The sequence below is a fragment of the Priapulus caudatus genome, unplaced genomic scaffold, assembly GCF_000485595.1.
Source record: "Priapulus caudatus unplaced genomic scaffold, Priapulus_caudatus-5.0.1 Scaffold343, whole genome shotgun sequence".
Classification (NCBI taxonomy): Eukaryota; Metazoa; Priapulida; class Priapulimorpha; order Priapulimorphida; family Priapulidae; genus Priapulus; species Priapulus caudatus.
In genome coordinates this window covers 161,958-174,788 of record NW_014577404.1, presented here as the reverse complement: position 1 = coordinate 174,788, position 12,831 = coordinate 161,958, and the positions used below count along the sequence as shown (strand labels likewise).

The 12,831-nt window shown below is 42.8% G+C and overlaps 1 protein-coding gene and 1 long non-coding RNA gene across 2 annotated transcripts in view; both read right to left on the bottom strand.

Moving 5' to 3' along the window:
• LOC106809305 overlaps positions 1–1,732 on the bottom strand; it is an 18,000-nt gene extending 16,268 nt beyond the window's left edge. The window contains exon 1 of the long non-coding RNA XR_001393864.1: positions 1,605–1,732. This is a non-coding gene — a long non-coding RNA (uncharacterized LOC106809305). The remainder of the gene's footprint in view (positions 1–1,604) is intronic.
• A 2,295-nt stretch (positions 1,733–4,027) lies between these two features.
• The window catches only part of LOC106809292 (transcription termination factor 2-like), a 19,709-nt gene continuing 10,905 nt past the window's right edge, over positions 4,028–12,831 (bottom strand). Inside the window, exons 5-20 of the mRNA XM_014812324.1 lie at positions 12,188–12,327; positions 11,950–12,063; positions 11,210–11,319; positions 10,555–10,698; positions 9,765–9,976; positions 9,446–9,510; positions 8,959–9,047; positions 8,638–8,729; positions 8,252–8,379; positions 7,870–7,976; positions 7,064–7,302; positions 6,357–6,510; positions 6,183–6,265; positions 5,858–5,932; positions 5,460–5,543; positions 4,028–4,968 (exon numbers count right to left, since the gene is read on the bottom strand). Coding sequence (XP_014667810.1) covers positions 4,905–4,968; positions 5,460–5,543; positions 5,858–5,932; positions 6,183–6,265; positions 6,357–6,510; positions 7,064–7,302; positions 7,870–7,976; positions 8,252–8,379; positions 8,638–8,729; positions 8,959–9,047; positions 9,446–9,510; positions 9,765–9,976; positions 10,555–10,698; positions 11,210–11,319; positions 11,950–12,063; positions 12,188–12,327 — 1,900 coding nt within the window. The 3' untranslated portion in view covers positions 4,028–4,904. The remainder of the gene's footprint in view (positions 4,969–5,459; positions 5,544–5,857; positions 5,933–6,182; positions 6,266–6,356; positions 6,511–7,063; positions 7,303–7,869; positions 7,977–8,251; positions 8,380–8,637; positions 8,730–8,958; positions 9,048–9,445; positions 9,511–9,764; positions 9,977–10,554; positions 10,699–11,209; positions 11,320–11,949; positions 12,064–12,187; positions 12,328–12,831) is intronic.

Sequence of the window (12,831 nt, the reverse complement as noted above, 5' to 3'; positions counted from 1 at the left end):
GGCCACAGTGACAAAAATCCAAGGAATACATGACATACATATTATAGCCCGCATATATATCTCGAACCAATGGGAGCGAGAATATATGCCCGCTAGACTATCGAATAGCCTGCATTATATGCCCCGCAATAATCGGGAGCCATTCAAATCAAAGGAATTATGTCACCAATAAATAACGTTCGTCCCCGTTTTGACCACTTCCGTCCCAAAATCAAATGGAATTATGTCCACGATAATAAATATCCGCTCCCTGTATTTACACTTCCGTCCCCGTTTTACACTTCCGTCCCCGTTTTTACAATTGATAATAGTATTGCGACTGCGTGATCCGCCTCACCCTTGCCTACACAATGTACACGTCTCCCCGCGTACGCACACGTTCGGCGCGAACCAGTCTAGCGGTCGCGCAGGCCATAGCATAATTGCAAGCGCTAAGCATACATGCTCATTACATTTGTATCAAGCGAACACAGACATGCCGTCTAGACCAGGTTCAAAATGGACGGAAGTTATTTATGCGGCGAGACATTAATCCTTTGATTTTGGACGGAAGTGGTCAAAAAACGGTCGGCGACGGAAGTTATTTATATGATGGACATAATTCCTTTGATGTTGATTAGGCCTCTGATATAATATGCGGGCATATATTCGAATTTATATGCGGCATATTATTCCTCGCTTCCATTGAATCGAATATATATGCGGCCATAGTAATATGTAGGTATGTATTCTTAGATTATTTGTCCACTAGTGAGCCAACCATAACGCTTAGGTGCTGAGGTAGGGTACTATGCTCCCCGCGCGGGTACTGCCGGAACGATACCCTGGGCCTGGGGTTACGGTCCGGACTTATACCGGAACGTACCCTGGTAACTATATTATATGCCAGAGCCTCCTAGCCTACTCAACTAACGAGTCTTCAGGGACTCGCCTTATACGGGGGGGGCCCATCATTAACTCCCTAACCTAACCCGAACCTAAACCCTAAACCTACCATAAACCCTAACCCTAATCCTAACCCTAACATATATCAAATAGGACCAGGGTACGTTCTGGGTATACCGCGACTGTACTCCAGGGTTACGTTCCGGTAGCTACTGGGCGGACATAGACCCTATGAGCTCTAGTAGTAGGTACCTACGGACCGCTACGCATAGCCTACTCCACTACCGAGTCTAGGACTCGCCTACGCATACTCCCTAACCCTAACCCGACCCATAAGGACCTGATCCTAACCCTAACCCTAATCCTAACCCTACCATATCATAGTGACCGGGGTACGTTATGCGTTATACACGGACCGCTACCCAGGGTACGTTTCCGGCCAGTACCCTGGGGGACATATGGAGACCCTGATTGGCTCTAGTAGTAGTAAGTAGTACTAGCCCGGGTACGAGTTACGGCTGACTAACTGCAGGCGCAGCAACTGTTTACGCGGGCTATAGTTTCTTTAACCTGGAACCATATACGCGAGCTATATATGAGCTATATACTAATATAGCGCTATATAGAGAGCTATATATGAGCTATATATGAGCTATATACTATAGAGCTATAATATGACTTTGCAGAGTTTGATTTTGATCGAGCACTGTTATACTTACTATAGGCATCACATTCACATGAAACCAACTTCATCTTACTTAGAACAATCGAGTAAACACGTACACAATCCTGTTGTAAACTTTACAGGCAAATTTACAGGAAAGAAGTATCAAATGTTCCGCTTTTTGTGCTTAGCGCGCCACCTCTCGGAGATATTCGAAACTACTTAATTCCAAATACAGTCTTTGATACAATCCCGGAGGTACTTGGATCATGGGGCCGTATATAGAGATATACTTGAATTATATTTAGAGATTTTAGACGGAGGTGTGAGGCCGAAGCCTTGATCCCCTTACCCATATCTAAGGGTACTTGTGCTGTTAATAGGTACCCATCAGTGACGTATCCAGAAATTGATGAACATGGAGGCGAAATGAACCTGGCTGCGTATGCACGGCAGCACTACGGGGTCTGGGGGACCCCCGATATTTGTGAAATATTTAAGCCATTTTTCTGCAATGCGAGGCATACTGTGAGCCATATTCGCCTATATATTGATTTTTTTTCTGGGCCTGCAAACGGGGGGGGGGGGTACGCCGGCTCCGCTTTAATGCTGGATACGCCACTGCCCATGTCTAAGGGTTTTTTTTATGAAAATGGGACCCATGCGCATGTCTAGGATTTGGAACATCTCATTTTCCTACGGTACAAATGAAAGGTAAATAAGGACCCACATCTAAGGATTTTTTCGTGAAAATGAAATCCATGTCTGAGGATCTTTCTTGAAACGTTTACCCATCCCAGCGGCACATCCCGTATATACTTAATACGTGAGTGTATTCCCATCCGGGGATACAATATATCAGGAGTAAATGAAAAAAATAATGACAATATAAAAAATACCCGTTTGCGTTTGGCGTAACAACATTAATGCTTTTATTACCTGATTTCTACCCTAACAACATGAATTTTTGAACTTTAACAAGTTTTCCAAAAATCGCAATGGGATGGCTACATAGTTTAGCATCTGTAATACATTGACTACGTTATGTAAAACACCGAAAATATAAAATTATAACCTAGTAAAACCGCAGCCGCTACAGACACGGAGAAACGCACGAAACTCTAATACTATAAAAACTGGTGTCATCATCATACCATCTCCTGATACCATACTAGATAGAGCATGCAACAATGTAACAGAGTGACAGCTGAGCTTTATTATAACTAATGTGGCTACCAATGACGTTAACTTTATAGATTCTCTCTGGAGCCTGGAACGAAGAAGTCCTAATCATTATACTAGGTATGCAAATTGCAATCTACCTACATAAAACAATTAACCAGTCAGCTTGCGTTTTTCAGATTTCCCATGCATTCTACGGCTCGAAGTACCCATCTTAGACGGATACTCTTAGACTATACTCTATGAACTATACCTTAAGCATAGATACAATGACGCCTTTAGGGGAAACTAGCGGAACTAGAAAAGGGAGTTTTCCGTTTTCAATGTTCCATTACCGTATCTACACCCGGACCTGTACCGATTATATATATATATATATATAACTAGTACTGTACGTAGTTCTACATCAGTTTTTGTGTGAAAGCAAGTTGATATACAGTGACACAACAGTGGAAGTGTAATAAAGGGATAGTTTTTGTGAATGTGTGTTCATATTATTTTCAGTTTTTACTGACTCTGGCCCAAGTGCCTGTGGTTGTCTCGATAGATTCTGTTCGCTGCGTGATAACGATCTGCTATCGGTAACAAAATCCTCTAGACGTTTTCGCGTAGAGATGTAGATAGAGACAAACTGCACAGTGCTTTCATGAGCTTTTAGGCGTTCGTGTAGACTGTAGAGGAAACCGGCTCTACTTGCTACAGAATATGGCAATATTTCCCTGGAGCCACTGCTACATGAGCCTCGTTATCAATATTATAGCTTCTGCAGTATTAAGACACAGGTTACCTATATCGTAAGAAAAAATGCAATTAAAGAAACTATATAGTAACGAAGTCGGTGAGTTTTGCAGTCAAACTAATAGTTGCCACACGCTACAATTTTCACATGCTCGTCATACATCTACTACAGGGTACAGGTTTACTGATACCAATTATAGTTCGTTGGCTCGACAAGTGACCAGCATAGCCCATCCAGGGTCAAAATAGCCACCAAACTCTCTGATACCCTTTTAATTAGAAACGCTGTAATCGAATTAACACTATATATCACCGTTGGAAGTGGAACTGGAAGTTTTCTACAACCTACTTTAAACTAATAAAAATCTCTCGCTATCTTTATATTAAAACATTTTTAGTTATTATAGCTGGTAATGGGTAGGTCGGTGTAGCTATCGACAACAAGTAGTGAGCAGTACGTGTGCGCAATATGTAGCATAAAACTAGAGTGACAGCACAGTGATAGAAGAGAACAGCCATTCATTCAGCCATTCAGCCACAAAAATTCAACCCATTAAATTTAAATGCATCACAAATTTATTTTGCCACTAATAAAAACACTGTTAAATAACAACGTGTCGTGCTCACGAGTTGTATCACCATATTAAATAACGTAATTGCCAGTTTCTCGATGAGGGTGCGATTTATATAACAGGTGCATAGTCGTTTGGCAACAAAAATCCACCAAGTCATATATTAAAGGGACATACGAAACTTTTCCTCTGTAATTATTTTCTCTAAATAGAAGTAATAAACGTGCAGCCATATATAGTATCAGGAGCTAATAATGACAAATTTGTCATTATTAACTCCTGATAGTATCTGTATAGTAATATGTGTATGCATTACTAGCAATGCATAATACTAGGGACTAGCAATGCATAATACTAGGGCATGTGTCTATCATGTAAACCCTGGTAACGCTTACATAAATTACATAAACAGGTAGAAATTTTCCTCAAGATTGCATTCCATCACCTGTTACAATTAGCCGAAATTTTTACAGTTGATATACTTTATAAGCTGGATGGTAGAATACATTTCAATATAAATGCATTATTAAAGGACACTTTCATACTGGTGAGATGCCCCTCAAATTTTAATCGACGTCACATCCATATCAGGTCTTAGGTATGTATGCTCTACTGTTACTCTCTGACTACGTGATCACAGTCTGTATTACATATTTGCTAAATCACATGCTCACATTTACCTACACCATATTGAAACTTATTAAATAAGTTATATGCAGCATAGGTAGCAAGTGGCAAGCTCCTTATTTGGTACGTGACGCATGAGCTCTAAACATAGGAGGCATGATCGATAGTGTAAAACAGCACAAAGACATCAGTAGCTTCCGGGCACAGGACAAGATGTGAGGTACCAACACTTGTGACTATTTGATATCAAATAGCATCTTCAGGTCAGTCAAGGTCAACTTCTGACTTTGAATTTTGCCACTGCAATGTAAATGGGTATTTATTAGGAGTCTGGAACCATATACCTCTACATGCTATAATACGCTCGGTGTGTAAGTCATCAGATTTCATACACCAAACTGATGCAGATATCATAGGCACAATAGACCTTTGCATTGTTTACAGCTGGACCTCCAATGCGACCGACTGCAAGACCTGATTAGACTTTTAATAGAAATCATGCAACAACTATGCAGTTCTATTTAGACATTTTACTGTCATAGAAAAACTTAGAGAATGTAACATTGAAAAATGATAAACTATTCAAAATCGTATCACATCAATCTCTCTTGATAACCTTTAGAACTTTTTCTAGCACCTGGACGCTAAGAACTACATGCACACAAACATCCCAGTTAATTACAATAATGTGTCACACATGGAGCAATTAAACTTCTGGATCTTGAAATTCATGGCAATAGTAAATAATATGTATGTATAACGATTCCACTATGATCTTTAATCCCACATACCCTGTGAGAACATCATTGGCCAGGGACATCTTTCGCTGTTGCAGCTTCTGTATTTTCTCCTCTACGGTTCCAGCACAAACGAACCTGGCAAACAACATTGGTTAGACAAATGAGAACAGAACAAACAACATTTGCTATAATCACAATAGTGAACATTAGGTAATGCCTGCAGAATAAGCACTGCTCTCCAGTGATCTTACACAATCTACTAAAGTGGGAAGCAGTAGAGGAGGTAAGGAGAGGAATAGAAGGAAAGAAGCAGGAGAGGGAGAATGGGTGAGGGAGGAAAGGGGGAGAGAAGGTATTGGAAGAGAAGGTATTGGAGAAAGAGCAGGGGAGAGTAAATGGTTAAGGGTATGAGGTGTAACAACTTGATCGAACCCTATAAAGGAACTTACTTGTGAATTGTGACGTCTTTTAACTGGCCAACCCTGTAAACTCTATCACATGCCTGTGACTCTAGTGCTGGGTTCCTGTGAACATATTATACTGTATTTACATGTGAGTTTTGCTCTCGTCTAACCACAGCTTGACTTTCGATAGTAACATATCAGACTACGCCAATAACAAAACCCACTTGGTTAAACTGGTATTATATAAATCTAACATATCACAATACATTTATGTGTCGTATGCTAATATTTCTACGCATAACACGCTAAAATGTATGCGTGCACACAAATTTGCATTTATCACAATATGTATCAATTTATTTAGCCTCACCAATGCATGTCCATCATAAATAGATTATTTCCACCAATCAGATTCAAACCAACGCCACCTGCCTTCAGTGACAGCAACATTATCTGAAATTATAATGCCAGGTTTGAAAGAAGAACGATAATACCTTAATCTAAATACCATGCTATTATGCTCCACACTGTACGTTGTTATTACCTCGGGACCGCGCGGGTCGGTGTTGAACGACTCGACAAGGTCAGCGCGTTTTCGCGGCGGCACGTTGCCCTGGATGCTGCACGTGCGGTAGCCATGCTGTTCCAGATGCTCCTTCATCACGCGCAGCATGCTCGTCCACTGTGACACAATCACGCTGCAATGCACACCACGACGAGACACCCGCCAGGCACGCACAGAAAAAAAGTTAAATCAACGCTAGATTTATTAACCTCCACTTAATAATTATTCACGATCACTGGCCAAGATTTGACAAAATTAGAGTAATTGACTTTAAAATAACTGATAAATTTATCAACTTTAAATTGCTCGACTTTTAGCGATTAATCGAAATTTAAATGAATAAAATCATTTCCTCATTACAGTTATTTCATATTATTTCCACAATTTTGGCAGATGTGAACAGTATCAACACCCAAGAATGTTTCACATGTGCTGCCTTCTTAGTAAAGGAATGTGGCATCGTGGCGCCTGTCATCAACCGCTTGCCTAGTTGACCGCACAAGTTTTAGATGAATGACTGCAGCAAGAAGGAGAAGCAGGAGTGTGATGGCTGAAGGTGCGCGCATCTTCATAGCACGTGATTCATCGCCAGAGAGTAGCGGTGACACGTGCTCACACAAACCGCCATCCTGTTACATGAACGACGAGCGAACTTGGCCAGCAGAGGCCACCTGGTGGCGACCTACCTCTTCGCGGGTTGCCCGGGAGGCGACTGCTGCTTGATGTCTGCGAGCTGGGTGAGCACGGCAGCCACCTTGGTGCTGACGTAGCGCGGCAGGAACAGCGCTGCCCGGCTGCTGCTAGCGGTGGCGCCACCTGCAGGAGCGTCGGGTGGTGCGGCGACGCCGTCGATGTGAAGGTCCTTCATGTGTTCGGCGACGTCCATCTCGATGCCCTCGTTCTCGCTCGTCTCCGTGTCGATGCCCTGCAATGCAGAGAGACGACGCGCTCATTCACTCGTAGTGGCGTAGAGCCCCCCCTCTCACAGGGACATGAGCCAAAACAACTGAGCTAGACCAGTGACTAAGCCGAATTTGGAATCAATGCCCTTGCAATGTGTGATACCTGCACTTATACGAAGCGAAGAGCCAAGCTTTAAAAACCGCTGCCAAACACAGTGTTAACGTGCGTATTTACACAAACCCTCGACTATTCCCGATATCATTTACTCAAAATTCAATTCTTGCTCTATCAACCGCGAAATGTCGAAATGCGAAAATGCTAGATTAGGACTGTGTAAATTAACATCTGAGTTAGTGTACAGTTGCGGTGATCGTTTGGCACTGAAAAAGAATTGCTTCTAGTTTTTCACCAAAGAAAAGCATTTTAATTGTGCAGGACTCACAGTGTCTTCATAATCAACGTAATTTTTTATGTTTATTTAAATCTTTTTTATATAAAAGGTCTATAATCGTAAATTAGATGTGAGCACGGTTTCATAAAACACGTTCCACTAAATGGGAATATTTTAAGAAATCGTATAAAAACGTACATCCTTCAGGAGACTAAGGTGGTTGCAACACTGGCGCAGACGCAACAAAAGAACCAAGATGTATGTGCCGCTGGTCTTGTTGTCGGGTACTGCAGTAGTGCTGCCCCCTACCGAAAGTTTGAACAAACGTTGCAATTATCAAATTCAAATTGTACGGTAATGCGTGGTTACTAAATTCAGTTTTTAAGCGGCAGGATGGAAGAGCTCACATATTTTGCATTAACTCTAAAGATTTTAGGTCATTTAGAAATGACTGCGACCCAACGACTTCTAAAAGAACAACGCTTCCCTGGTTTGAATGACATCTAATTACCCACAGTTACACGGTAAAGATTGACATGCGCACCGCATTATTTAAACACTACCAACTAAACTACCCTACCTGATGTCTGACTGTATAGCTGGCTAGCTGAGACAAAGGGGTTTGGTGGCCTCACACCACCATGACTACTGGCATCACGATTTTCAGCTGCTTCTTCATGCTTCTTCAAGTAGTTCTCCATCGTCTGCCTGATAATCAAGCGATTATAAATACACTTGAAATTTGTGATTCAACATTTGTATGTACGGCACGATTTACTTTACACCTTCAAAAGTCTCGAAACATATAGTGTGTGTACTAATACTTTGTGCATCTAGATGCAAAATTGCACACAAGACACAGATGGTGTTGTAAGGGTAAAAGCATAGTAGAGCTAGTGACGCTAGTAACATAACCATAATCAAATGAGTAAGAAAACAGTTGCTGGCTCGCGTATCCCTGCTCACTTGGATTTGCTGAAGACCTGGTCATAAATGGCTTTCTCATCCTTGTTGAGGGTGACTTTGTGCAGGATAGCTGTCCTAGTGGGTAGACTCACCTGCATGATTATAAAACACATTAGAATCCCGACAAATACACCAGCTATATCCAACTATGAATAGAATTCCATGTATGGTGGTCAACCAAAAATATCTAGAAGTGAAGAGAATTCAACTAGGCTTTCATATTAAGTGACAGGAGCATGGTTATGAAATGAAGAAATTCTACAATCATATTTCTGGTATATTGTATACTCTATATCTTGATGGCCCCAAGGCACTACTTACGAGTGGTTCACCACATGTCCCCTTCTGGTCCTTGGTTCTACGTAGTAGAAGTGCTTTTACTAGTGTACTAAGACGCTTTGTGCTCTGAGCTGCAAATTCAAATAAGAAAATCATGAGGTGGTTTGCAATCGCTAGTCATTATTATTCCATCTACTCATTGTATAACAACAACTAATGAAAGATACTAAATTCTAGTGCAGCACCATAATGGTATTCCTAGTGGCAGCTCCGTTGGCTCCCAATTTGTTAAATATTGTGAAATACCAGTTAAACTTTCATCTTCAACATTTCACCAGCAAAACTACAGGTTTATGCTGGTGGAATCATGCTAAAAACCTTATAATTACGTTGAAATACTCCTAGTATTTGACCCATGCGCATTACCAACAGCTTCAACCATCATCACCCAGTCGCAGACCCAGTGCAGAAGCATGCTAATCTAATCCTCACCTCAGCTAAAAGGAAGTTGAACAACATGCATTCTTACCACTTTTGTTGTCCACCCATCTTTTCCAAACTTTATACTCATCAAAAGGTGAACATCGCAAGAACCTGCAACATCAAAAGCACCAGCAGTCCTCAGCATGGAGTGAATAACTAGGGTCAGCACCTTGCTAAATTCGTTCTTTCACTTGCTACTAACATTTAGAAGACGCACAGTAAGCTTGACATGCAGTGTGCGATAGTACAACGACGATAAACGCAACAACCACGTATGGCACGTGCTATGGCTGTACATGCAGCTTGCTCTGTATAGTCATGCCCCCTCGCCCCCTGCCAGGTTACCAACACTGCGCACGACAGACCTGAGCAGGGCGTACATGTCCAGCAGGTTATTCTGTATCGGTGTGCCTGTCACCACCCAGCGATGGGCCGCGCGCAGGCGACACGCCGCCATCGCCGACAGACTCTTGTGGTTCTTGATGCTGTGACCCTCGTCCAGCACGATGCGCTCCCACGCGACACGCAGTAAGGTCGGCTGAGTTGACGATGACCCCGTTGCTGCGGCCGCATCCGGCTGAGGTCAAGATGAAAATTAGGATGACGGACGATTAACACGCGAGGGTGAAAAGAACTGAGTAGTTGTACTAGTATAGAAAAGTACTAGTATCTGAGACTAGGGAATAGTCTTTTTAAATAAATGTTTTTTAATTCATTATTTATTTAACCAGTATATTCCGATAGGAGCCCTCAATCCATCTTGGGATGAATACCCGTGAACAAGATTATGAATGTAGGTAAGAAGAGCAGGAGTTTTGTCAACCCGCGTAATGGGCCTGTCTCTGCACAAGGCCTCATGCCAATACTATCCAATGCACTACACCAACACACGTGAAAGTTTATTGTCACATGACACTAGAAATACCCATATATCATATAGATCCTGTTCTAGTACAGTGGAGTTAGCTCCACCCATTGACCACATACGTGCTTATTTCTTAAGTAAATTCGAGAAGCCAAAGTTGTATAGCATTGCTGCACGGAGACAGGCCCGCTATACAAGTTGCGGTTTTGCAGACTCGGCTGCATTCGCTTCGCCTCTTTTCCAGCTAGCGTGCCGCGTACGTGAGACGGCACGCACTGTGAGCGACCCACCTCGTCCTGTGCGGGGTCGTCAGCGCTCTCCTGCTGACCGCGCCCCACCTCGCGGCCGACGATCGTGTACGTCGTCAGCACGACGTCGTGGCTCGCGATCATGCGCACGCTCTTCTCTCGGTTCGGCCCGTGGTACAGCAGCACCTGTCGCGAGTCAACACAACCATCAGCCCCGCCAACTGGCGACGTTCGAGCAACATCTGAGAAATCGTAATTTTCGTGCTGTGAGCACACGTGTGCAGGGGGTCAGCGAGCAGCAACAATTGTCCCGCGTGTGCGCGCACGGCAAAAAGTTGGCTAAACATTGCATCTGCTGTTAGCTGACATAAAGCATCCCAAGTAGATCGTGTCTGCGTGTTTGGAATCACTTTTGAAAGCCACTCTTGATGGCACCCAAACTGTACTATATATGCAGTACGGATATACCTGGCCTTGCAGCTGGTCATTAGATTGATCCGAGTGCATAACAGTGGGGATAAGTTTGTCTTCTTCAATGTGTAGATATGCGATGATATTATGTACCTAAGTGATTATGTAATATGTAATTACGTTAATATGTTGATATGTAAAATGAAGTTCTGCATTACAACCCCGTAAAGTTTAACTTCGGTGGAGCATATCAATGCCTCAACCAAGGCCATCAAAACATCCGTACCTTCAACAGTCCCCTATTGCAGTGCCGCTCTATCTCCTTATGCCACTGATGCACCAAAGATGCTGGGGCTATGATGAGAGTTCCACCACTCCTTACTAAACCCTTTGCTTCTGGAAAATTATTTAGTAAGAGAATGCGCTGTAGTTCATCTCGTGTTGGCCTTGGTCGCGTGGTTTTTGTCAATCTACAAAGCATTTTCCATGATGTGATGCTAAGCTGTCACGGGTCAACTCTGCTACCATTTTTTGGTGCTCATTCTGCGGCTGGCTAAACTGAAGCATGCCCTAACTATAAGACATAATCCCTGTGCTTGAGTAAAGTCAAGTACATTAACCAACATGACTAATGACAGCTGGACTACCGTCAAACACTTGGAACAACGAATGAAGTTTATACTATAAACCTGCTGCATGTGAATGTTACCAACCTAAACTACATAGATAAAAATGAAATGAGTGTCACTGTGTTACTGAAGTCTACACAATAATAGGTATATACATCAATAATTTAGAGTATTTGGTAACGGTTCTGATTAGTATCTGGCTATAACAGTATCTAGCCGGGATAAAACATAACAATTTGGGTGGCAAGCAAGAGTGACACCAGATGAATCACACATTGTAACTATCGATGTACTTGGTAACAACGTGCTGCTGATGCGCAATAATTATTACTAACTACTAACGAGGTCATCGTTAATCACGTCCTGCCGCTTCGCGTAGGACTATACTCGCACTCACTTGTCTTGTCGAACCACTCTGCTGTGGCAGCCTCCTCATCCTCCACCTTGGCTTGCTTCTGCTTCAGCACAAGCGATATCATCGTCAGAGTCTTACCTAGACCCATGTCATCAGCTGGAACATAGGATATACAGTGAGCGTATGTGTGCCACTGCTTCAAGATCGTCGAGAGTTTGCGATAGTCGCATTTCTCGCAGCTCGGAAGGAAACCACGTGCCGATAAATCTGCAGGGCTTACCTAGTATGCCACTAGGTGGCTGCTGTTTCTCACGCCAGGTCAGCCAGCTCAGGGCTTGCCTCTGGTGTACCATAAGTCTCACCTTGAGACCGGCTGGATCCTCCAGCTCATCTGTTTCAGCAGGGCACGTCTGTATTGATCTACATCCAAGCATAGGTACATAACATTAGTTGCATAGACATTGTGCCTGTCGCCAAATACTTAACAGATGTGAAAATTATATGTGAAGTTATAAGATGTGTGTGTAATCTGCCCACATGCTGTCTTCCTTTCCTTTAATTGTACTGGTAGGTATCTCAGGCACAGGTAGGTGTCTCAGTCATAGGTAGGTATGTCAAGAGCAGGTAGGAATTTCCTGCACACATGTTTCTCAGGTACAGTCGAGTATATCAGCCATAGGTAGGTATGTCAAGAGCAGGTAGGAATTTCCTGCACACATGTTTCTCAGGTACAGTCGAGTATATCAGCCATAGGTAGGTATGTCAAGAGCAGGTAGGAATTTCCTGCACACATGTTTCTCAGGTACAGTCGAGTATATCAGCCATAGGTAGGTATGTCAAGAGCGACATCGGCAGGCAGATCGTGACGAGCGGTGATGGTGATGTCCATGGTTACCCAGTCATAGACGATGGTCGATCGACAGC